Below are 26,002 nucleotides of genomic sequence, written 5' to 3' on the forward strand. Positions count from 1 at the left end.
TTGACTAAGAAACTTTGTGTTTTTCCTAGACCCGTCAGACCACAGGGAGGATGGTCCTCACAGGAACACCAGCAGGATGTCTCTGGTTTGCTTAGTAGTTGCATTACCCGGGGAATGGCTCTCGCTTTCGTTTGAGCAGGGCAGCTTGGTTAATGCTTGCTTGCATATTGGTTGGAGACTAGGGGAATTTTGTTGATAAGCAGTACTCTGGCAAGTAGGGAAGATTGAATAAAATACAGTAGGTATAAAAAGATAATGTCGATTTTTGTAATATGTGTAAGGCAATCCTTTACAAAACTTTTCTAAGGAACAGCAAGAAGGAATTCAAAAGCATGAGATAAGATTGAACAAGCCACTGAATTTCAAATGTGTCTTACGAGAGGTACTGAAGTCCACTTGCAGATGGTTGGAGCAGGAAGAGGAATGGAAGAGTGAAATGCTATGTTTTTGCCTTTAAGGGCTCAAAATAAACTGGAACATAAGGTGGAGGGATTTCCTGGGTTTCTGCAGCCTTCAGCCTTTGCAAATGCTGTATTATATAATTCTTTCATAAATGTATCAAATTTCATCTTAAGATCTTTTGCCACCATTATTCCCGCTGGGAAGCTGTTCCCAGAACCTTCTTCTGATTTTCATGCTAAATATATTTGTAACTGGTTTATATCCGCTTGTTCTTGTGCCAGTGTTGGCCTTAAATAGCTCCTACGCCACAGTATTTACCCTTTTTACCCTTTGTGCATTTGCAGACATAAATGCCATCTCTCTTAGCCTTCATCTCACTAGTCTCCATAGTGACTTTCTGCTCCGGTTTCAGTAATATTTCTTTCCAATATACATGACCAGAATGGTGTGCGGTGTTCTCGATGGTATCTTGCCAGAGCCAAGGACAATGGTATTAGTCCCTTCCAAGCTCTGCTAGGAGCGTTGCTCCCAAGACTTCTTAGGGCCTTGTTTTCCTGATCGCATTGGCAGCTCGTAGTTATTTTGGGGTCAGCTAGTGTATGGAGTAAGATCATACTGTTCCTTTCCCAAACTTCAAATATATTAAATGAAACCACAAAACCTACTTTTAGGTCCTGGACTCGGAGGTTATCTGTAGACAAATACTGTTGTGGCTAGCAAATCAAAAACATCTTTTAGAACGTTTCTGAAAGTCCTTTAAGTATAAAGACTGCCCCCTCTCTTCCTGACCTCCAGCTACAGACATGGGATAGATTTTCTTCAAACCGTGCAGTGATGATCTTTGTAACAAAAAACACCACTGAAATCTCATGGTCCAACTTGCATGACTATGCCAGGAATTAGTAGGATAAAAAGTTATGTGGAGGTTGTCTTTAACTAAAATCTTCAGTTACTGAAAAAGTTTGACAGGGTCTATTTTCTTTGCCATTACTTCAGTATAATATGTAGGGACTCCAGAAGAAACTAGCTGGAGACAGGTTCAAAACAACAAAGAGAAGAATTTAGTGTCACGGCATAGAATCATCGAACAACAGAATGGTTTGGGTTGGAAGGGACCTTAAAGACCATCCAGTTCTGACGTCTCCCACCAGACTCGGCTGCCTCCAGCCCCACCCAACCTGGTTTTGAGCACTGCCAGGGATGGGGCATCCACAGCTTCTCTGAGCAGCCTGTTCCAGTGCCTCACCGCCCTCTGAGGAAATCTGAGCCTACTCTTCTAGTTTAAAGCCAATATCCCTTGTCCTATCGCAACACTGCCTGACAAAGAGTCCCTCCCCAGCTTTCTTGTAGGTACATGAAGACTGCAATGAGGTCTCCCTGGAGCCTTCTCTTCTCCAGGCTGAAAAACCCAACTCATTCAGCCTCTCTTCCCAGGAGAGGTGCTCCAGCCGCCTGAGCGGTTTCATCCAACCTCCTCTGGACCTGCTCTAACAGTTCCACAAAGTTAAATTGTGTGACTTTGCAACAAAATGCCACGGGTGCAAAAAGTTTACGTAGGTTTAAGGAGAAAGTGGCCAATATCATGAAAGAATTGGCTACAAAATACAACACAACCTCTAACTTGGAAGTCTTTGATCTGCAAGGTGGCAAAACCCGGAAGAGTGGGAAAGAAACACGGCATGCTTTTGCCCAATTATTAAAACCGTTCCCAGGCTTCCCCTTTCCGCCATCATTTTCTTTTCCATCACTCGTCTTGGTCTTTCCAAATACTTCGTCTTGCTTTCTGGTGATCTCCTTTCATACCTACTCCTTCCCTTTCTGTTTCGTTATTCACAGTGAACAGTAACCCCATTCCTGCCTTCAGACACCACAGATCCTTTGGCTGTTAGCACACCAGTTCTTTCCCATCTTGCTCCTGTTCAGATCACTGGAGAAGTTGCCACTAGCCTGCAGTGACTGGACAATGAAATTCACCAAAAATAACACAGAATCACAGAATCATCTAGGTTGGAAGAGACCTCCAAGATCACCTAGTCCAACCTCTGACCTAAGACTAACAAGTCCTCCACTAAACCATATCACTAAGCTCTACATCTAAACACTTTTTAAAGACTTCCAGGGATGGTGACTCAACCACATGTTTCATAGCAAAGCACTCAATGGTCAAAATCGAACCAGCACACTGTGTGGCCTTCATCTTAACTCCTGTAATGTGTCTTCAAACAATGATAGGTTCCTGTGGAGACCTTCTAGTTCTGTATTCCAGCCAGGTCATCAATTCTTTGGATTTTAAATTTTACAATTTTGGGGGAAATTTGCAATCTAATTTTTTTTATGTTAATAATAATAATTTAAAAAAAAAAAAAGTTATTTATACTTTCCCACAGCTGCCAAAGCCAAATTGAAAAAGTGTGCTGAAAGAGTTGCAACTTAGGTTGCCAATTTCTAGACGAGTCCTTGAGTAGGAAGCATGCTGTGTGATCTGAAGTAGCCAAGGGACACCAAATGCTTGGGCAACAGCCACTGCCACAAACACTTTTTTTTTTTTTTTCCCCCAGTATAAACCCATGATTTCCAGTTCATTTTTCTTTCAGACATACTTTTACGGGAAGATATTCATTGAAAACTAAGGCCCAGCTCTCATTAACACTGGAAAGACCCACAGTCAGCGGTAGGCTGATAGTGTCTCATGGCTCTGCGCTAAGCAGCTCCACATGAGCACAGTGCCTGGAAACGCCTCGCCAAGGTCAGATCTCTGCAAAGAGGGAGAGCTCCAGTTACACTAAAGGTATGGAGGCATTAGTAGGATCAGGTTTGAGAGTAAGTCCTAATGTTGAGATGAAGGCTCAAAACATAAAGGTTTTGAAACTGTTTGTTAAAGCAGGATGAATTTGGTATTTCCCACCATTTTAAAGAAATATTTGTTCAAGAAATAATAGTCTCTCAGTATTCTGAAAAAAAACAGAGCCCAATGGAACATATGGATTCCACAGAGTATCAGTGAGACATCAACCTCACCTGACCCTGCTTGACTTCTGAAAAATTGCATCACTCATTAAAAATTTTTAACAAGTACTTCATCAGAGGATTTCTTTCAAAGGTTCACGCTAGAGCTGTCAAATAGCAGTGAGAAAATCTAGGTTTTATTACTTGTGTGTGTGTGTTTGCATTTATCCTTAATTGCAACAAAACAGATGTCATTTTTTAAGAGTGGGAGAATAAACAGAAGGGTCCTAAATATTTTCCTACAATATCGGTGATTCAAACACAATAGTATTTGCCTAGTGCATGAAATGCTTACAGTGAAATGATTGATTATCCTTTTTCTATTCAAGAGGGACAATTATAAGAACTAGTGTAAGCCTCAAATTAATAATAAAGCTGTCAGCATCACTGATTGTATCTAGTTCACTATTAAATCATCAAGGGGAAACTGTTCACATGTTCTACACAGACTTAAAGAATATATATTGTCTATAAGATAATCATCTTATTTACCATTAAAGGCTGGAGAAGCAGCAGAAAAAGGAAGGCCTTCTGTAAATCAATTTAGACATTGATACATTTATTTTCTGATCAAATACATTTCTTATTTGGGAGAGCTATAGCACACAGAACAATAAAAGGGAAACCTCCAGTACTGCTGAAGAAGCTAAAGTTGTTTCAAAAGCTTGTTGTTGTTGTTGTTAATGTAGGTTATATTGATCCAATAAGTAGAAACAAACTGAAATTTCTCATTTAACTACTCTGGTAAAATCACAATCATTTTGAGAACTTGAGTACTTTTTTTGTGTATTGATTTAATGATGAAAACACCACTGATGTGATGTCAGATGGTTTCGACGGGGCAGATCACATCCCACTTGGGTCACTGCAGAGAATGACTGGGTGTCAGTACAGAGAGAGATCAGCTGTGACATACTTTACCTGAGGTGACACTACATAGAACAGGTGCAGTGAAGAAGAAATTAAAGACCAGAAGCAGCAGATCTGTTCCACAGGCTGTTGTACCCAGTAGGCACACAGTTGACTTGTCTGTAGGTGAAGTAGTTCCTGCATTTGTGTACAAGGGATGACAGTTAAAAATGCCTCATAAGAAAATTACTGTTATATAAAAAGCTCTTGAAAAACAAAATAGGATTCCAAGTGAGCTAGCTGAATTTTGTTATCAAGTCCTTGAACAATATATGAATTACAGGTAAGAATAAAACAAAGTCATAAGGCTGTATCACAAAAAAAAAAAAAAAGAAATAATAATAAAAATAAAGGTGGGACTGAAAGGCTTTAAAAATTCAGGGGCATTGATGCAAGAGCAGAAGGGTAGACAACAACAAAATACAAGTTGCCAAAACATCTGCGTAATCACATTCACTAGAAAGATCTCCTTGTTTTAACCTTTTTCTCAACATTTTCCTGATACATTGTTTGAAGTTACTATTTTCATTTGCAATGCAAATTGGAATTTTTTGAAAGTATTTTGCCTCAGTACTTCTAAATAAACTGCTGATTAATTATTAAATGTAGATGGTCTTCGTTCTGATGTATCCCAGTAGCATCTGAAATCAGCCAGCTGATGTTAACTTGCAAGCTTTGGGTTGTTCTGTTTGCATACACCTTCTAAGTGAAAGTATAGATATGGTTGTACATTCCCTAATTTTACCCTGGACAAGGGACCTCCTGAGGTCCTATCCAAACAACATTTCTCCAAGATAAAGACACATCTTTGCTATGAAAGTTCAGTGATAAACAAATGGCTTCCTTTTGAAAACAGATGCTGCTCCAAGGGCTTGGGGTTATTCTGCTATTATGGGAGGAGTTTAAACTGATCCTTCAGAAAGCAAATCTGAAAGCAGCAGGAAGAAAAAGCAAGTACTGGAGGAAAAAAAAAAAAAGCTTAGGTTATAAGCCAGGAAAAGTGAGAATTGTCAAATGCAACAGGATGTAGAATAGCGTTTAAAGAAAAGTTAGAACAAAAAATCAGGCCACGTAATGGGAAAACAACAAAAAAGGATGTATAAAGTAATTAACATGGAATCGACATGAAAGACATCACTGGGAATATATAGGAATAATTACCACCATAGCTTCTTAATGGATGGAGGACATTTCAGCCTCTGGAAATACTGGGTTCCTCTGCAGGCACTTGGCTGGACTCCCATCCTGACGCAGGCTTTCTTGCATATCCGTCCCAGCTTGATTCCAGCTCCCTCAATTGCCTCAATCCTGCAGGAAAACACTGCCCTGGTGCTGGGAAGCTGCAGCACATACCTTCTATTTAACCGACTGATCAATAGCTCTTCCTAACCAGTTTTATTTTAGGTAGATATTTTGTACTTCCTGGTTAGGCTGCTTATTCACTTCTTTACCAGTCAGTTCAGAACCGAGATAGTGTGGAATTTTTTATTTCTTGAATGATTCCAAGATTACTATTTCCTACACATTTTTAAGATTTTTTTTTTTTTTTCTGTAAACGTGTGTATCTCAAAATTCAGGTGGCCCATCTACACTGATAGCTCTAGGAGTGAGGACAGTTCAGAAACTGAACCATTTGTTAAACGTACATTTTTTTTTTTGTCATTTTATATGTTTTTATATATCCGTATCTGTATATACTGGACAATTGTGCCATTTTATCATTGCATGATGGCCGTGACCTCCTGTGCCATACTGCCTTGCTTATTGGCCACCCGTGGCGTTCTGTGGCAGGGGACATTGAATTGCGGCAAAAACTCGAAACGTGACAGGACAGGGGCCTGCAAGGCGCGTGAAGAAAGCTGAATTTCCGTGAACTGCCCACGCTCAGCACGACCATGCGCTACCCGAGCGAGGAGCCGAGGGCCGCTGCCAACCGGGGCCGCCGCCCTGAGGGGGCCGCGGCGCCGCCGGCCGTTAGCGGCGCTGCCCGGCGGGCGGAACCTTTGCGCGGGGCGGCGGCAGCCGGCCGGAGCGGGGAACCACGGGGCCGCGCCGCCGCCGCCTCCTCCTCCCCCTCCTCCTCCTCCTCCTCCTCCTCCTTCCCCCGTACGGCCGCTGCCGCGCCGGGAGCCGCGCGTCGCAGACACCGGCCCGGGGGGGCGGGCAGGTGGGTGAGCGAGCGGCACCGCGGCCGCCTCGGCGGCACCAAGGTCGCGGCTGCCGGCCCGGCCCGGCCCTCCCGCTGCCCTCGGCGCGTCCTCGGCGGGCCCGGGCCCGGTGCCGCGATCCGGCCGAGAAGCTTCTCGGTGAGGGCACGGGGGGCGCGGGGCAGGAGGGAGGCGTTGGACCCCGCTGAGGGTGGGGATGTGCCGGCAGCCGTGCGGGGAGGCAGCGAGCTGAGCCCGACCGCTGCCCGCGCCTTCCCCGTGCCGCAGCCGCCGCTGAGGAGAGGACGCGCCGGGAAAGTTGAGGCGAGGGTTTTGAGCGTAACCTTTCCCTTAAAATGGCTGTTCGGCGAGGCTTGCGTGGGAGACGTGGTGTTGGTGGGGCTGTTTGCTGGCTTGGTTGGTTGGTTTGGATGTTTTGAGGGGTGTTGGGGCCCAGTTTTGTTGCTCAGTGAATATATAGCCTTTTTGTTTTAATAAATCACGCTTAATAGAACGTGTTAAATCTGCTGGCTTCATGGCTTGCTTAGATGATAAACAGACAAATTTTATTTGGTTTCCAAGTAGATACGTGCAGAAAGGATCTTAACTTTTTAAATTTCTAGACAGGGGGTGAAGGGTGTTAGAAAAACAAAACCAAAACTGTTTTGGTGGTCACTGCTGGAATATAGCAGTGAGCTTTTGACTGACTTGGGTGAACGTATCAGGATGCTTCTCCTGATTCCAGCACGCTGAATTTTTGCAAAGAAAGTCCGTGGTATGGTACTGGTGTTGCCATTACTTGAACACAGAGTCAACGTAATGTGACTACTAGCCAAGAGTAGGGGAATTCAAGGATATTTGGGTAGTCCAGCTTTCCCCTGGCTGACAGCTCGGTTTGGAGGTCAGCCAAGGAATGGATAAAGCTGCCAAAAGGAATTGCCCTTGCAGCAGGAAAATCAGGCAGCAAATGAGTAGGACTGTGGGCATTCTTGTATGGAAACCCACGAGCTGAGTGGAAAGTAGGTTAAGGGAAGAGGACCCCAATTTTTAAGGCGTTTTTGTATGGTTTAAGAAGAATTTTATCTCTGCAGCACACTACTGTAATGTGAAGGTGTTATACGTTCTGGATGGTGCAGCAGCCAGCCTTTTCCCTTGATAACTCTGTGCCACATCCAGCCTTTTCAGTTTTCCAGGGTTATTATTAACACGGAAGACTACAAATACATTCTGCTAGGTGCAGGCTCCAGCTCTTAACCTCATTATATCTGAATAGAAGTTGTCAATCTTCATTGAATGTGACAATTCAGTGCCTTTCCTTAAAGCTTCCTCTTAGGAAAAAAAAAATAAAACAACACAACAGTTAGCTTAAGTAATGTATTTATCTTTGTCTCCATGACTTAGCATTCTTAGGCCAATAACAGTCAGATAATTTCAGTTTTAATGGGATTGCAAGCTTGACGCTGAAATAAAGTGATCTTTCTTGGCAAGGTATTATGGAGCTGAAAGAAATGCTGATTTCTTAATGGAAGACTGAGATGGAGACCATTTTGTATGTAATCAGTCAAGAAATTGGGCCTCAGATTGCTGTTGTCCTTTGTCCTCTGCTTCCTGGAAGTGGAACTGAAACCATGTCATCGTTATACTTAGTGCTGCATACTTTAACCTTACCCAGTTTTATGTATTGGCACTGTGCTGTTGTTGAGGTACTTCATGGTAACTACATAGTAAACTTCATGCTCTCTGTCTGCCTGGAAATATATTTAAACCCCATTTTATGAAAACTAAGGTAGGCATCTTCTCAGTTTTACTTTATTTTTTCCTTTCTCTCTCTCCATTGCTTTTTTTTGTTTAGTGTTAAAAGGCAAAATGGTACATGCTGAAACCTTCTCACGTCCCCTGAGCCGGAATGAAGTGGTCGGATTAATTTTTCGTTTAACGATATTTGGTGCTGTAACATACTTTACCATTAAATGGATGGTTGATGCTATTGATCCGACCAGAAAGCAAAAAGTAGAAGCTCAGAAACAGGTAGGATTTTATTCGTAAGTACTTTTGTGAAATACTGTTTCATTTATTACTGCTCAGACAGAGAAATCTGCTAACTGTAAACTGGACTGGGAATAACCACTGAAGTAATCAACAAAACTAGATGTGTATTTTATTTTAATAAATATCAGGATCCAGGCTATTAGTGTTTTCAGTATTTACATCTTACAACAAGTTTAAGTGTTTAGCTTTTAGTTATAGAAAAACTGCTGAACTGCAGTTCTGTGTTGCCTCTCTAGTTATGTGCAAGTGTGTGGTCTCAATACCTCTTCTGACAGCTTTGCTAAGCAGCAGTTGCATTAAATAATGCTCTCAGTTGCTTTTTAAAACCTTGACCAGAAATAACTTAATTCTCTGCTGCTTTTTGGCAACTTACTGGCAGGGCCAGGAACTGTAGTTACTCATGACAGTGAGGGACACTGCTGTACAAATGCCTTTTTAGGCATTTCACTTTAAAAATCAGCTTTCACAATCTGTGCTACTGCCAGCTATTATATAAGGCTGCAATATCCCAAAATCATGTCAGACCTAACCACAAGTTTGAGTGTAAAGAGAAACTGAGTTGTGAAAGTGTGTTGACACAATAAATGACTTTTCCTTTTAAGTTGGGGAAAAAAACACATTGAATACATAGAAAAAATGACTGGCCTCTGTGCAGTATCTTTTTTTTTTTTCCTTGAAAATACATCATTCTCTGTCAATGATACAGTGGTGTTGGGGACAGAAGGTTGGGTGTTTGCTTTTTACAGTGACACAAATGATATTTTATGGAATTTTGGAAATTCCAAATTTGGAATTATGGAATTTAATGGAAAATGATATTTTCCATTAAAGTGTGCACGTGTGTTATTTGTAGGGATATGAAGGTAATATAAGCACGTGAAGTTTGTCTGAATCCTATACAAAGTTTGTAAAGAATTAAGGACTCCTTGGCTGCTTTTTTTTTTTTTTTTTTAAGTGTAACATGTCTCTATAAGCTTTGGAAACTCACACATATTATGGAAGTGTACTGAGGTTACCTGTGTGCCAGCCCTGTTCTGATCAGCAAAGTCAGTGTGTTAATGTTTGTTTTGGGAGCTTTTCAGGTTATAATAAATGACTTGTAGGTCTGGGGCAGTGGGAGGGTTGGTGTGACACTTACTTGATGGGAACTGAGACGTTATTTAGTTTCGCTCAGGTGACAGCAAGTCATTTGGAAATAGCAGAGCTTTCCTCTTCACAAAGATCTAGTTTCTTGTCAAATGTGACTTACTGAGAAGCGTATAGTTCTTATTTCTAACCTTCAGACTCCAAGTAGCAGTTCTTTTAAAAATATTTTTTGAATTGTTATCTATTTGTTCCTCTGATTTTCTTGGTGTTTTATTTCCCTTAGGCTGAAAAGCTAATGAAGCAAATTGGAGTGAAAAATGTCAAGCTTACTGAATACGAAATGAGTATCGCTGCACATCTTGTAGACCCACTAAGCATGCATGTAAGAAATTGTTTTCCATTTTATTCCTATAATAGCACTTCGGACATGGAAGATAACTTCTGTGTTGTGTTGTTTGGATGATATTTGGCATATATACGTATCCATGGAAATACACAGAAAATATTTCTGTAGTTTGAAACTAAGGTAGCATCATGAAGCATAAAGCTTCCTTTTAACTTCCTTTTAATTTCTTATCCCCCTCAATAATTTCTAATACTGTGTTTCCATATCAGGTAACGTGGAATGATATAGCAGGCCTAGATGATGTTATTACAGATTTGAAAGACACTGTCATCTTGCCCATCAAGAAGAAATACTTGTTTGAGAATTCCAGGCTCTTACAGCCACCAAAAGGTAGGAAGGAAATGTTATGAATTTATATGCTGATATTTAAAAAATAATAATAATAAAAAGAGAAAGGTTAGAATTACCTAGAAAAGAAAGAGGAAGTGGGTTGACAGTTATCTAAGGGTTTTTCCTCTTCTACTGCCATGAATTCAAATTTTAGTGAATGTTTTATTTTTACTATGAAGTGATAATTGATTTTAGTTGCATTTTGATGAATGTAATGTAATCTGCATTTTTAATTGCCTAAATTGTGGATTATTTTTATACCTCATCTTGCCTTTTGACCAAGGTGAGCTATAACTCTACTGTACAACTTTGTACATTTATTAATATTTTTATGGTATCATGGAAATGTAAGTTATAAGCACAAAAACTTGTTTTAAGCTAATGTTTTACACAGCTCTCTAGTCTTAAAAATGTTGGTCTTTGTTCTAGTTATGGAAATTCCAGTCATTCAGAGACAGGCATACCATTTTCATTTCGGAGATCCATTTATTTTTTTTTTTGTTGGAGTTGAATTGGACAGTATTGAGGCAGTAAGGAAACTGTTGGGTGACAAATTAAATTTCCAACAGTAAAACGGAAATTGGACTATCTGCACTAGAATGCTTCTGGCCATATTTGTTGTATGTTACAGAAAACAAAGAATTTAAATCTAAAATGTTGGACACAATAAGAAAGTTTATTTTTAATGTTCTGATCCCTGGAATTTTCTGAAAACAATTAATTACTGTCTGCATTAATTGCATATCTGTAACCATCTCTTCCTAGTTTTGTGAACAAAAAGATGAAAAATGAAACAGTTCTGTAACTAGTTTAGCTTTTTCCAGGCTCCTATCTGTTTAAGTCACAAACTGGAAAATTATTTTAATGTCATGATCTAATATGTGAAAGGGAAATTTTTTTATTTATTTATATTTTAAAGCATACTTTCCATATAGGACAAGCTCTCCTGTTTTCATAGTCACTTAAATCGTATGTTAATAGGAAGTCATTTTTTCAGATTAGTTATTCTTGTGGTCATCAATTGCATAAACAGAAAAAAAAGGTAATTTTTTTTTTCAGAATTGACTTTTTTTTTAAATTGTTTTCTTTACAACTATGTTAGAAAAATATTACTGCGAATTCTTTCAACATGACAAGTTTCTTTCAATATGACAAGTTATAAAAATAACATGAGATGTCATGCTTTAATTGTGTGTGATTTGTTTAAAATGTTTGTGGGCTCTATTTTTGTTTAACCCCTTTGTGCTAAGCTTTCTCAGCAAAATTGAAATTAACTGTAAATAAGGCTTATCAAATGCTTATAAAAATGTTTTTAATATTACGTTACATTTACAGTCACTGTAATAAAACAGTCATCTCTCAGACAAGTTTCTTCTAAATTTCACCATATCAGCCACTTTTAGACAGTCTTAGCTTTAATCTTAAAACAAGGCTCTCTGAAATAACTAAAATGACTGTGTTTGATTTGATGGAGCACTGTATAACTTGATGTCCTGTCCTTTAAAACTTGAACAAAATACAAGCCTGGACTCTCTCATGTCTGTTGTGCCAAAACATGTTTTCTGTACTGCAACCAGAGAACATTAACACTGTGAGTTTTTCAGGAGTACTTCTCTATGGCCCTCCTGGTTGTGGCAAAACATTGATCGCCAAGGCTACAGCAAAGGAAGCAGGCTGTCGATTTATTAATCTCCAGCCTTCAACGCTGACTGACAAATGGTATGGAGAGTCTCAAAAACTGGCTGCTGCTGTCTTCTCCCTTGCTATAAAGCTCCAACCATCCATCATTTTTATCGATGAAATAGGTAAAAATCTGTGTTTTTTAAGTAACTGTAGCAGAGTGGCAGTAGGCTGTAGGTTTGAGTTGATGGTTATATTGAGCTGTTGTCACCTGTTTCTTAAAAGAATTATAATGGAACAAGGTTTAGTAATAAAAGTAGTAGTGAAAAGTAATGGTGACATAGTAGGAAAAACAATGTATTTCGTGTATTTCTCTTTTTTTTTTTTTTTTAATTTGCTAGTGGAAGAAATTGCTAGTGGAACAAGTTGCTGCTTATTTTTGGTTAGGCTAAGATTCGTGTGGAAAGCCTTTCTTTATAAAGGGAAAGCTATCGCCAGATACATTTCAACACTGAATAACTTTTTTCCATGAGGCCACATAATGGGAAATAAAATATGGGATTAGAAGAGCTCAGGAATAATAATCTAATTAGGCAGGCTACGGAAGTAGGAGGGGAACTTCAGCTAGGAAGGCAGCGAAGTTGCCAGTTGTTCAGTGCATTAGAGCTTGTCACATTAGTATTTAAGTTGCTGTAAGCAGTCTAGTTAAAATTGTTCATTTATTCGTATCACTGGCACTTAACAGAGGGTGTTTTACAGTTTGCGGAAAGGGAGCATCAAAGGGGCTACTTTCATAAGATGCTGTTTTTACTTCCTATAGGTATGAAAAATGTGCTTTTCCATAGCTGCTGGAAATTCTTAAGGCAACCTGTGGCAAAGCTAGAACTCTGCATAGCAAAGTATACAGCCTACTTCATATCAGTCCTGCAATTTACTGTTCTTGTGTGCTTTGGTGATTTCTAACTTGCCAGACTCTGAATGCTTCCATCTCTGTGTAAGAAATGGAGGTGAAAGTTAAGTTTCCATTCAGGAGAATGAAAATTCGGATCACAAGATTTAGGACAGTCCCGTGTGATAGTTACATACGTACGTGATGTAACTTAAAAGATGGGCTTAAAAATGTGGTAAAATTCCACTATCCTCTTCGTTGTAATAAATATTTTCCCTTTCTTGACAGCATTTATTTTAAAAGTACTTGTAAGACAGAGAGTAGGATCAGTCTGCACATAAGAAACCAAACAGCATAGTTTCAGTGGCAGGATTGAAAGTCAGCTGCTTCACTGATTCCTTTAATACAGATTCCTTCTTACGAAGTCGTTCGAGTTCTGACCATGAAGCTACAGCTATGATGAAAGCTCAGTTCATGAGTCTGTGGGATGGACTGGACACTGATTATAACTGCCAGGTAAGTGAAGAGGATGGCAAGAAAAGCAGTGTGATTCTGTTATCTCATCTTTTATGCGTTGAATCATTTGGGAAGAGTAGCAGATCATGTGTAGTAATTGCTGAAAGAGTTTCTTTACCTATTAGTGATTACCCGTGAATTACGGGGATGAGATGGATTAATAGATTGTGTTTCTTCTTGAGAGGACTGTTTCTGTAAGTGTTTTGTTTTAAATTTAGAGCTGTTATTTTATGAAGTCTCTTAAGTCTCAAAAATATAGCTGTAAAGTTTGAGCTGCCAAAATTGGGAATTTTGAACTGCTTTGAAAAACACCTTGTGAACAATAAAAAGACAAAAAAGAAAGAAAAAAAAAAAAAACAGCCACCCACCCAGGAAACATGACTTGCGTGCTGCATAGAAGAGAGCCTGCTCTATGTTTTTGAAGTGTTACCTGGGGCAATCTTTTTCAGGCCTTTAAAAAGGATGGTTATTCTCCAAATACTAAATTTTCAAGTTTTTAAATCTGTTCTGAGTTTTTAACCTGTGAATGAGTTCTGATCCTCTGAACCCCATCATTTTTTTCTTTATAAAAATTGTTCTTCTTGCTCTCTCAAGCATATAGTAAAGACTGTTTTTCAGGGGATTTTTTTTTTTTTTTAATGGTTAGAAGACACTGAATAGATGTGCATAGAAGCTTTAAAGCAGAGTGTTTGCTTACTGCTAGTGGGAGGCTAATGGTATGAATATTTTAGTGGAAGCTAAGATGATCTTGCAAGCCTACATTCCTTCCAATGTTTGAATATTATCTCTTTTCCAATAAGTGACCACTTGGGTTCAGCATGCTGATCTTGAACAAGTTATTGTTGTCCCTTATGTGTATGCCTCTGCATAGTAGGGAGTTGCTGCAGTAAAATGCCGTGCAACAGCTGGGTGAAGACGCTGTGGCTGACGGAGGTTTCTGGGGAGTTTTTCGGCGGGAGTGTTTTGTTTCAATACCATGTTTCAGGCTCCTCCCTTGGATGTCACTGCTATTCAGGAAGTGTTCTTTCAGCAGTGGTTTTGACGTTTGTACTGTCTGATTTCTGACAGCCAGCTCACTGGACTCTTGTGTTCATTACAAATGTTTATTTGGGAGATTTGGGTTGCCTGTCTGATTCTCACCAAACAGATTTCCTTTGAATAAGGATTAGATTTGTCTTTTGTTACTGTAACAAAAATTCCAACTGTTATGAGAAAATTGTCAAGTGCTGTAATGAGCGTTACTTGTTCCTGTGTTGATTGCACCTGAAGAGTATGTTAAGCTCTGATGGGCTAAACCTGCTGAGGAAGTAGTCTTGAGTCCAGCAGGAACTTCAGGCACAGTGCCTAGAGAACAGGGCTGCACTGCTCAAGGCTGCATGCAGGGGAGCTCCGTACAGCTGTGTTCACACCTGGGGGAGCTCATGTTTGCATGAAGTTCTGGGAAGGCTCCTCAGCTCTGTATGGAGGGAAAAACACTTAAGGTGCAATACTGGGCACTAGCACAGGTCCTTGGGAAGCGCAGTGTGGGAACAGCAGTGCCTCTTTGCGAGAGACAGCTTGGGCTCAGCTAAACATTAGCAAGTGCTCAGCATGCGTACATGACCACAGAACTTGCATGCATCACCCTTACTAGACAGAGCTGTGATTAAGACCGCTGGAGCCCCACCTAAAAATGAGCCTTTTGGCTTTTTCAGTGTAGCGATTTGCCACCATATAAATAAGCCTCTAGGTGGCAGGGTGACTCTGATGCAGAAAACACAAGCTGGTCTGGCCGGGAGCTGTTGGCTGCGGTAGAGTGACCCCAGACAAAGGAGCAGAAGGGTGTCAGGAAGCTGTTTTGATAAGAGATTTATTTCCCTGGCATTTTTCACTTTTGTGACTGGGTATTTACAGTGTACATAACTTAAAATAACAAATGAGAAAACAAGGTTGATGTGAATGGGAAGTAAATTTGTTCTTAAACTAACAACTGGAATCCACTCAAATGAGGTAAATACTCTCCTTGTATTGAACTTGGCTTATACAGGTCTAGTGTAGTGCTCTTTCAGTATACCAGTGCATGTAGGTTCTTCTTGACTTCTAATGCTTTTTTTTTTTTTTTAATGTAAAAACAAACAAATAAAATACAACATTTTAGTGCTTGCAAAAGTTGCCAGCTTGGTCATTCCAGAGAACTGATTGCCCTTCTTTTTTTCAACATAGCACAAGAATTAAACATTTTCTCATATCTTACCAAAATGTCTCTTTTCAAGTTCCTTCCAGACGACCAGGAACTAAATAAACATCCCCAGCAGCTGTAAGCAAAAGCTCTGGGTTACTGCTTAGTGTTTGAACTTCTAGATTGAGATCAGAAGGCTTCAGACTCATGTAAAAATGTCCTCCGAGATGGTAATGTGTGGTACCAATGCTTTCTTGAGCTGCATGTTTAAATCCAGTTACTGAAATCAGTACCAAGAAGCCTTATGTAACTTCTTTAAATGCTGATGTTCTTGATAAAGTGTGGAAGAGTCACATGTTTGATTTTGAAACTGTAACATGGTGATGTTTTTAAAATCAGGCTTCAGGCTAACTAGTCATCTTCTGTTGATGTACGCAGGTAATAGTGATGGGAGCCACCAACCGTCCTCAGGATCTTGACTCTGCTATCATGAGAAGAATGCCAACCCGGTTTCACATCAACCAACCTGTAAGTCATGCTATCTTTGCTTAAGCAGTGAGTCTGGTGGCTGAGCAACAGGCAGGTATTTTATCAGCCACAAAATGGCTTTATCAGCACAAAATCCCATCTGGGATTTTTTTTTTTCCCAAAGAAATAAAGATGGGGTATTATGTTGATCAGTTTTTAGTCTCATGGAAGTACACAGAACTTTGCTTTTAGAGGTGGGGTTTCCCACAGAAACTTGATTCCTTGATTCTTTTATCTGAAATAACTTTAAGTGTCCTGAGCACTTCCAACCCATTTTTCTGTCTACAAAAGTCAAGTGGCTTAGATGCCGCACTCTGAAACAGACATCAGTCCATCTTCCCTTGCTGAGAGATAAATAAGTATGAAATAAACTATTCTTGTAAATTTTTGTGTAGCTAAAGGAAGTCCTTGGCATAGGACTAGGGTGTGTCCTTTGTCAGCGCACAGCAGTTAGTACTCGATACTCTCTCTGGGTGCTAGCAGTACTATGTTGTTTTCCAGTGCAGCTTTGCTATTGAAGTTTTGTCTTTCAGAATGCACCAGATGTCTCCATTAGCTGTCGTCTTTGTAGTGCAAGGAAACCCAGGTAGCTGAATTCCATGAGGGAATATTGGGCAGATACAGGAAGGGTACAAACCAAAAGGTGCATTGTCTGCTTAAGGAGCAATTCTGGAGAAGCATCTTAGAAAATAGCATACTAAACAGAGAATTTTAACATTTGTGGCACTGAGATGAAGGGCAGCTCATTTCATGGGCTGCGTGGCTATTTTAGTGCTTTGGAGTTCCCCTTCCCCACCAGTACAAGCTACTTGCCTACAAGGTAGAGTGACAGCCAGGTCAGAGGGCACCAAGAAACAGGTACATTTTGACTACTGTTTATAATTTCTGGGTATGAGATACTTAGTTTTCAAGAAGAAGAGAAGCAAGAAGGAAATCTGCATATCAAAAGCTCCATTCTGCTTAAGCCTTTCCACAGCTGGATATAGCAAGCAATCTGGAAAACTGTTTTTATTCCCCTTACAATTTATGACAAATGGGCAGTAAGGCAGGCCTGTATCACTTATGCCAGCTGTCACAATCTTACCCTTACTATTTTTTGCTATTGCCATCATTTTCAAGGTATTTGAGTAGCCTTTGAACACGTAACAAGACATTTTTGTATCAATACTGGAAAAAGATTGATTGTGGTTGTCAGTATACCCTTCTGGCTACAGAAATACCCTTAATTATTAATTTTTTGCAGAAACCTAGAGACTGGATTTAAACTCTCATTGATTATGCAAGAGAGTAGTCATGTTCCCAGACCTGTCTTGTTTGCACAGGCTTTCACTCCTTGTGGGTGGATACTTCTTGAAACAAAGCATTTGTAGCACACTAACTACCTTTATTGTGATGTCTGTTCGGAGGGTTTCAAACACCTTACTCATCTTCAGTTTTTCTTTGAATTAGTAAGAGGCATGGATGTGTATTTTAGTACTTTGCCACATCTTTTTATCAAGAGTCATTATTAGAAGGATGATTTTTCTGCAGGTAACTGTGCCTCAGAATATTACCATGGAGGCCGGTTTCCTCTCTGAGGTCTAGAATTGAAATCGGAAGTGTCGTTTAGGGCACAGGCATGGAACTTTCCTTACCCTGCTACAACCACCTCATGCACTTACTGCTCACCTCTTGTTCTTGTCTGTGGTACTTCGTGATACGGCCAAGATTGGTTTCAACTCTTTTATCAAGGACCAAGATAACTTACGTGCTGTGGATTGACAGTGTGCACAGGTAGTATTATTATGGAGTACCTAACACCTTATAGATAATATAGAATCATAGAATATCCTGAGTTGGAAGGGACCCTTAAGGATCATCAAGTCCAACTCTTGACACCGCACAGGTCTACCCAAAAGTTCAGACCATGTGACTAAGTGCACAGTCCAATCTCTTCTTAAATTCAGTCAGGCTCGGTGCAGTGACCACTTCCCTGGGGAGCCTGTTCCAGTGTGCAACCACTCTCTCTGTGAAGAACCCCCTCCTGATGTCAAGCCTAAACTTCCCCTGCCTCAGCTTAACCCCGTTCCCGCGGGTCCTGTCGCTGGTGTTAATGGAGAAAAGGTCTCCTGCCTCTCGACACCCCCTTACGAGGAAGTTGTAGACTGCGATGAGGTCTCCCCTCAGCCTCCTCTTCTCCAGGCTGAACAGGCCCAGTGCCCTCAGCCGTTCCTCGTACGTCTTCCCCTCCAGGCCTTTCACCATCTTCGTAGCCCTCCTCTGGACACTCTCCAACAGTTTCATGTCCTTTTTATACTGTGGTGCCCAGAACTGCACACAGTACTCGAGGTGAGGCCGCACCAGCGCAGAGTAGAGCGGGACAATCACCTCCCTTGACCTACTAGCGATGCCGTGCTTGATGCACCCCAGGACACGGTTGGCCCTCCTGGCTGCCAGGGCACACTGCCGGCTCATATTCAACTTGCTGTCAATATGTTGCAGTTTAACCAGGTTCGGGATGAAAATGCCCCAAATTGCCCATAAAGAATTATCTGCAAGGCAGAGGGAAATGGAAGAAATATTTCTGAGACCGAATGTCATCTGGTCAGATGCAGACTGTCTATGGAATTATTTATTGGTTTTGTTTGGTTGGTTTTGTTTGTGTTTTAACAATGAAAGTGAATTTTGGACAAGTTTGTTTTTAGGAGATGCAAGAAAGTTTATTCGCTGCCTTTTGTTTTTCCTTGTTAGTAAGGCTATGCTTAGCCATTTCTTTCAAGATCATTATGGTATGTGATTTATATTGCTTAAACTTCCCAAGCATGATCTGTAGAATTAAATTTATTATTGTGTTTTTGCTTTTTTAAATATAGGAGTTTATCCTCTTGATCTGATTTAGCAAAGTATGTATTGAAAGCATCCTCTAGATCTAGAGAGTCTGCCCTTTGTTAAAGATTATGGGAAATCCTCAGAGACAGATGCTTTTATTTAAGGCAAAGTAAGACTAAACATATCACTGCATTTTCTCTTTCCCTATAGTTACTATAAATGTATATGCTCAAATGTTTAATTGTATGTACTCCCAGAGTGAGAGTACCCTAGATCTGTTTTTGCCTCGTGGTGTGCCTAATTACTGTCACATAGGTTTACTTAGTTGTATCGTGTCTCCCATTTGAAGGAATGTTTTTTGTCATGGAAATTTAACTGCAAGCACACTTGGAACAAATTTGGTATCCTACTTATGTGTATTTTTGTTCTCTAGTAAGTTTTGTCTCTTTTGTTTAAGGCTCTGAAACAACGAGAAGCAATCTTGAAGCTAATTTTGAAAAATGAAAATGTAAGTAGACTTCTTTTAATGGTTAATTTGCTGAATTACTGTTCTCATGAGTGCAGGCTCTGGAGTTGTTTTATAATTGGCTGTTCTGTAGTAAGGTAGAGATGACCTACCAGAGTATTTCTGATTATAACTTAAGAATCTTCTGTGGTTTTAGGCGTGGTGTAAGATTAAAGCAATAGAGTTGTCTACTGGTTTAAGTATGAGCTTCATTCAGAGCAGTAGTCTCGGATTTCTTGGTGAATCACCCACCATCTCTGAGGAAAATTATGTAATTTCTCTGTCTCCATTTTCTTGTCATATAACAAGATAATATATTCATCTCCCTGAAGGTGAATCATGTTTGAAAATTGCTTTGACCAATAAAAGAAATATCATGAAGTATTCACCCAGGAAGATACTGAATTTCTTGAGCTGTAGTCTGTTTGCGCTAATTAAGAAAGGAGGAGTTACTTTTTTTTTTTTTTTTTACAGTGCTGCTTTTTCCACTTTCATTCATGGTTCATACTTTCTTTAGAGGAAAACTGCTATGGATGTTTTTACAAATAATATATGGTGTTCATATCACCATGTGGGTTACAAAATGAGGAGAACAGTAGCTGTGAGTGCATTGGAAGCATCTGCTGGCAGGATACAGGACCATTACTACTAGAGGTTCCTGCCACTGAAGTCTTACAGAATTTAGTCTGTAGCACAAATTCTCATTAGGTTAATTTTGCAAGGTGTCTGTTGATTGAGGTCCATCCTAATAAATGCCATTCATTAGTAAAAACAAGTGTTTTTGTTTTTTTTTTTCAGAGGTTTAAAAATCATACCTCATCATTGTGAATGGCAGATACTGAGGATTTTTTTTTCAAGTGGTCATTTTGGATTTTTTATATAGCATTGGAATATTTGCTTCTTGCAAAATACTATTCGCATATGAAAACAGAACACATGCTAAATGCCAAAGAAGTTGTGGAGGAAAAGATGACCGATTTGCAGAAAGCTTCAAACAAATTAAAACTTCTATTGGAAATTGTGGTTCCAAATTGTTACTTGTTTTCAAGAGTTGTTAGGAAAGGTGTGCGAAATAACAGACCTGTATGTGGGTTCCTGAAATAACTGCAGCCAGCCTTTGCATGTGAATGGAGTGTGTTGTTCCTTTGCTTTGTCAATGAAACACCTTGGCCTTATGGCCATGAAGAGAAACCTAAATCATCTTCTGAACGTGGACTTGAAAGAATGTAAAGCATACCAGTCATCTGGCAGTGAATCACAGCTACACAAGTAACAGTTGCTGGGGCTGCATGGAATCAGACTTCAGTGGTTATCCCGTAGGAAGGGGAATTAGGTCTCTCAAGCCCAGTTTATTTCTAGCCACGGTAGCCAACTTTCTGGAAGCCCTTGAAAAGAGGGGTTGAAAAAAACAGTGGGCATGGTGGGTGTAGGCATACCCACTGTTTTTTCTGCCTGTCTTGAAGTCTTGTTTCTTCTCCCTGAGTTGAAGGGAAATCCTTGTTAATGCCTGCCACACAATGTGCACGTTTTCTGGTTGTTCTTAACCAGGTACACTGCTGCATCCCTTTCTTGATGGCCGTCAGCCCCAGGCTGGGCAGCTCCATAGCTGACCATTGCTGGCTTCTCAGTGTTTGTGCGCAGGATGATGCTTTAGAGCAAAGCACTGAGACAGCCAAGCTGTAGTGATTGTAGGAGGCACCTTGGTGTAAAACAGCTGCTGCTTCTGCCTTCACTTCCACATTTGGGGAGGCAGATGGCTGGCTCCAGACCCAAACCTGAGTTGTAAGTCAGGGAACAGTGACTTAAGTATGAGCTCAGGGGTTGAGCAAGTAGGACAGAATCACTGTAATCTTTGTCCTTCAAGAAAAGCGGGAGGGATGGTGAGGCTTGGAAGAGTGCTTGGTGGGTGTCAGCACATTCTTGCATTATTCTGCAGAGCCCACGGGTTGGACTGGTAACGGGAAAATAACAATAGTTATGCCTGGGGCTTTGCCTTTATCACCAGTTAGCCAATTCCATGGAAGAGTTTCCCTCTTAGTTGCGCCTTAATTTCAGCCTTTTGGTTAGACTGTGTTGGCTTTAACTTCTTGAAAAGGAAATGTGGGGGCACTAGAAAATATGCTGGAAGGAGCTTGTGTAAACTGGATAAATAAATAAAAGGTCTTGACTGTAACAAGTTCAGTCCAATGCAGCGCATGGAATTAGGCGTGTTATTTTGCCTCAAGGTTCCATCTTTCATGGTTGTATAAAACAGGAGCAGTTGTTCAGTAACACACACAGACAGGAAAAAAAAAAAAGCAGAGCTGTTGTAGGAAACTTGTGTGAGCATTTGGGAAACTGGGTCATTATCCCTGTCATCCTGTTTTGTCATCTAACAGGCTTCCAAAGCTGCACGGGAACTTCATCAGTAATAGAATATACCAATGTGATGGTTTGCTTTCAATTACCTGTTCCTTTCTATACGTTAGGGTTTTATTAGATGAAACATTAGTTTAATTTAATGATGTGAACTACTTGGAGGATTCAAGGCATAACTTAATCAAATAATTTTCTTTTTAGTTCCCAAAAAGCAAGATTGGGGAAGAAAACCCTTAGGACAAGTAAAAATACTTAGAGGTGATTATATCTTGTGCTTGTAGAACAAAGTATATGACTTTGGAGTTTTCAAGCTGTTACCTTTTGGTTTTGGACAGGTGGACAGGCATGTAGATCTCCTAGAAGTTGCTAAAGAGACTGATGGCTTCTCAGGAAGTGATCTGAAAGAAATGTGCCGGGATGCAGCACTCCTCTGTGTCAGGGAATACGTTAATTCTGCATGTGAAGAAGACAAGTATGTGCCTTTCTTCTCTAATACAATAGCTGAATAGCAATTGTGAAGACTTCTGGTGCTACACGCTGTTCAAATATTAGAATTTGTTTCCTAATTTAAATTGCAAATTTAGAGGGGTTTTTTAAACCTTGCAATGATTCACAGAAAGCACGAGGTACTCTCTTGGCAAACTGCCACTATACAACCATAAGATCAACAAATAAGTTACCTTTATTCACTTTGACTATGAAAATAAGACTATTTGTTCCAAGGTGTTAAGCTTGAGGTTGCATGAACCAACAAGAGTTAATATTATTGCATTATATTACCAGCCTTAAATGATGATAACACTCTTGCATTCATGTTAACTTTACTTGCTGTGATCTTTCTTTGATTATCTCCCGTACTTGCAGGTAGACTATATGCACAGATAGAAGCATGTTTCCAGTGTAATGTTGGATCTGTGTCAAATTACTATTTTCAAGAACTAAAGTTGTCATTGTAGGAATAGGTGTCATGCATCACCTAAACCGTTGTTTTGCTTTTTTTCTTTCATTCTTCTGAAGCCATGATGAAGACGAAATTCGGCCTGTGCAGCAGCAGGATCTCCACAGGGCGATAGAGAAGATGAGAAAATCAAAGGATGCCACACTTCAGAATGTTTTGATGCATGTTAGTTTAGATTAAGACTAAAGAGTGTGTTTGCAGTTTCTGATGTGATTTAGTTTATATTCTGTAATCAACAAAAACAATGTAAGGGGGTGGGAGTGGGGTTGTTCCCTGAAAAAGGGAGTTCTCTTTCTGGAATTGTTTTTATACAACAAATTCTAAGTTATTGCAATGTTGTCATGCACAACTGAAAACGTAATAATAGATCATGAAGTGGAACAATTATAGCTCAGACCAAGAGCAGCTGCCTGTGTCTTGTCCCATAATCGATACACTGTGTAGCCTTAAAGCAGGTTCTGATATGGTGCATGGGTTCACTGGGTTACCTGTGTGGAGGGAAGATGATTTATTACCAGTAGGTGTATATACGTATGAGTGTGTGTGTATGTATTAAATGTATATATTCACACATTTTTTTTATATGTAGACATAACCTGTAGATAACGAGTATGGAAAATCTTTTCTACTTCCTGAGTCGAACCAAATCAGAAGATGTATAGATTAAAAATTCATCGATACTCAATACACATTTACTTCTTCCTTGTGCCAGCAAATAATGAAGGTAGAAATTTTGCTTCTAGGCAAAATTTGAAATGTTACTATTTTTTTTCTCACGTTACCACTTGAAATCTGGTACCATTTACTAAAGATGGTAAACTACTGTACAAATGTTTGAATACTTTTAATTTTGTATGAATCCTGCTTTTTGAGGCATTTTAATGCTGTTTTTATTTTTTATTTTTCCCTCTGATGTGAGTAGAGTAGAATCTTCTTAACTGGTCTCTCATTAAGTCCCACATATTATAAACTTTATGAAATTGTGCTTTTTGGTTTGTTATTTGTTGTAATGAGGGTTTGCTGCTATTTAATTTTCTCTGGAAGACCCACTGCTGCACGGTGGCATTGTACCATGAAGATTTGTACACGTACTTTGATTAGGGTGAGGGGAGATGTTTTCTGATGTTTTGCTCTGTCACATATGTGCTCTGATGTGCAAAACTGAAGGCAATGAAGAATGGATTTCAGGTTTATAAATGTGATTTAGAAATGTTCTGCTGTACTTGCTGGTAACAGTTCAGTAAATTCATGTAACATTATGTAGTGATAAAGGCAAAGCGTTTAAAAAAAGAAGTGGCAAAGTGTTTTGGTAAAGTTATTGTCAGTAGGTTTTAAATAATTTAATTTTCTCCTTATAGTGTTGTGCCCAAATTTAATGCAAATATGTAATCACGATTGTTCAACCCAAGGGCAAGGTACACTGTGTCACAGCTCTGCTAGCTACAGAGGAAAGGTAAGCCCTGAAAGCAAGATAGTGATGTAAAACGAAACAATCTGCAAAGTAAAATAAAGACTTGGAGCCAGCTGGCATACGGTATCAGGTGCTGATGGCGGTTTCCATTAAGCTTAGAGCTGCAGCAGCCCTACCCAACTGAGTGCCTTTGCTTCACGTACTGGTTGTGTAATGCTCCAGATGCAGTAGGTTTCGTTTGACCTGATTTAATCTCCTTGTCTTTTTTTTTTTTTTTTTAAATAATTTACTTTGTTTTTTCATGTGGCAGGGGAAATATGGGAAATGCATAGTGGTGTAAAACAAGACATAGGAAATTAGGCATAGCAGAACATAGTGGAATATGGATATCAAAAAGTGGGGTACGGAATGCTGATCGCCCAAGTTGTTCTGGTTTCAGGGCTGGAATGAGTGCTATAAGCACCACTGCAGGTGCTAACCTGCACTTCTTCACCAGGGAAGGGGGGAGGTGGTTTATTCTGCAGGGAAACTGCTAAAAAAAGTAGCAAGAACATGGAAGCTCCAAGAGGCCAGGAGCCACAATCAGCAAAGGCCACTTGCAGTGGGGAAGGGTGAAGGTGCAGCAGTACTTGTAGTCAGCTCCTTCCAGGACACATTTCCCCATTGCACTGGCTGTGAATGAGAGGAAATTGCTGCTGCTGCTCCTCTTGCCTTTGTATTAAATGATGCGCCTTAAGGCTACCTCTTCAGTGCTAGCTGGGGAACACTGACTGAGTTCAAGGACTAGCTTTAAGCCAAACACCCAAGTAGTGCAGCTTAATGGAATTTGCTTTCTCAGCAGGTTTAAATTAGGCACTCACCAGATGTGGTGCTCTGCCTACAGTGCAGTAAAGCAGTGGCTGTTTTTCCTGTGCCCATCGTGACTTGCAGGTTGTTGCAGGTGGATGAGATAATGCAGCTCCTAAGCTGCCTCTCCGTCCTTTTTCAGGGTGCTTGCTGCTTGGTACAGTACATCCTAGTATTTTTTAGATTAGTTGTAAAATGCAAGGTTAAATGTCAATTAAGTGTGCATGGGAAGAAGAAGAAAAGCATGTCTGCAGGTGGCAAGGGCATCTGGTACCCAGCTCAGCTCTGCTTTCTTTCTGTGTTTCTACAAGAATCTGCCTGTTTGCATGCCAGCTGCAGCTTGCCTTTACCTCCTGGCTATAATACATTGCTGCCTGCTTATGAGGCAGGGTGCAGGAGACATACAGGGCAATTTGCAGTGGTCCCCGAGGACAGCTGCAGCTGGAGCGTATTTTTTTTCACTTTTTGAAGGACTCTTCCATCCTTGCAACAGCTTTGTCAAACCAAGACCTTCCCCGCAGCTTGCTGGAAGAAGCTGAGGAAGCTGCAAGAGCTTAGCCACCACCTCCTTCAGCTTTGCATCTCCAACTGCCTCTGCTGCACCCAAACCCTGCACTCTGCAGCACAGGCTGGGGGGGGCTGACCCAGCACCACACTCTGAGTTGGAACAGGGTTTGGTGTGGAAAGGGCCCTTCCTGGGGAGCAGCGACTGGATCCTGTGGCTGGAAGAGGCACAGACTTTCCCAACAGGCAAATCATTTATTTAGACCTGCTCCGTCACTGGTAGACAGCAAGTGCAGCACAGTGTCCTCTGACTGTAAAGAGGCTGATCTTGGCAGTCCGACACGACTTGGAGAGTAATCTTTGAAGCAGTCTTAAATATTTGGTAAATAAATGCACTCTTTGCACTTGGGTTTTGTTGCTCTGGTTCTGTAACCTTTGCATGTACTACATGTATGTCTACGTTTCAAGGCTGTAAATACAGCCTTTTATTTTAAAATTTTATTTATAAAAAAGCACCTGGTTTGGACATGAGAAACCTCTGGGAGCTGTGGGATGCAGTAGCCAGC

The 26,002-nt window shown here is 40.3% G+C and overlaps 1 protein-coding gene and 1 long non-coding RNA gene across 4 annotated transcripts; one reads left to right on the forward strand and one right to left on the reverse strand.

Annotated features, from left to right (window-relative positions):
- Window positions 1-287: 287 nt before the first annotated feature.
- On the reverse strand, window positions 288-6,398 carry LOC140002862 (uncharacterized). Its single transcript, XR_011810413.1, has 3 exons — window positions 5,964-6,398; window positions 5,479-5,625; window positions 288-4,455 (listed from the first exon to the last, which is right to left on the reverse strand). It is a non-coding gene; the product is annotated as an uncharacterized lncRNA (long non-coding RNA).
- Window positions 6,333-25,845, forward strand: ATAD1 (ATPase family AAA domain containing 1). Of its 3 annotated transcripts, none has more exons than XM_027460421.3 (10): window positions 6,333-6,484; window positions 8,317-8,492; window positions 9,883-9,981; window positions 10,215-10,335; window positions 11,940-12,140; window positions 13,254-13,360; window positions 15,957-16,046; window positions 19,312-19,362; window positions 22,053-22,189; window positions 22,735-25,845. In XM_027460421.3, exons 2-10 carry the CDS (start codon window positions 8,331-8,333, stop codon window positions 22,853-22,855), a joined length of 1,089 nt encoding a protein of 362 aa, XP_027316222.1. In that variant the 5' UTR covers window positions 6,333-6,484; window positions 8,317-8,330; the 3' UTR covers window positions 22,856-25,845. The 3 variants fall into 3 exon arrangements, with proteins under 3 accessions (XP_027316222.1, XP_027316223.1, XP_071896374.1); XM_027460422.3 differs by lacking the exon at window positions 6,333-6,484 and adding an exon at window positions 6,485-6,623; XM_072040273.1 differs by lacking the exon at window positions 6,333-6,484 and adding an exon at window positions 6,764-6,788.
- The last annotated feature ends 157 nt before the right edge of the window (window positions 25,846-26,002 follow it).

Source organism: Anas platyrhynchos, chromosome 6 (genome assembly GCF_047663525.1).
Source record: "Anas platyrhynchos isolate ZD024472 breed Pekin duck chromosome 6, IASCAAS_PekinDuck_T2T, whole genome shotgun sequence".
Classification (NCBI taxonomy): domain Eukaryota; kingdom Metazoa; phylum Chordata; class Aves; order Anseriformes; family Anatidae; genus Anas; species Anas platyrhynchos.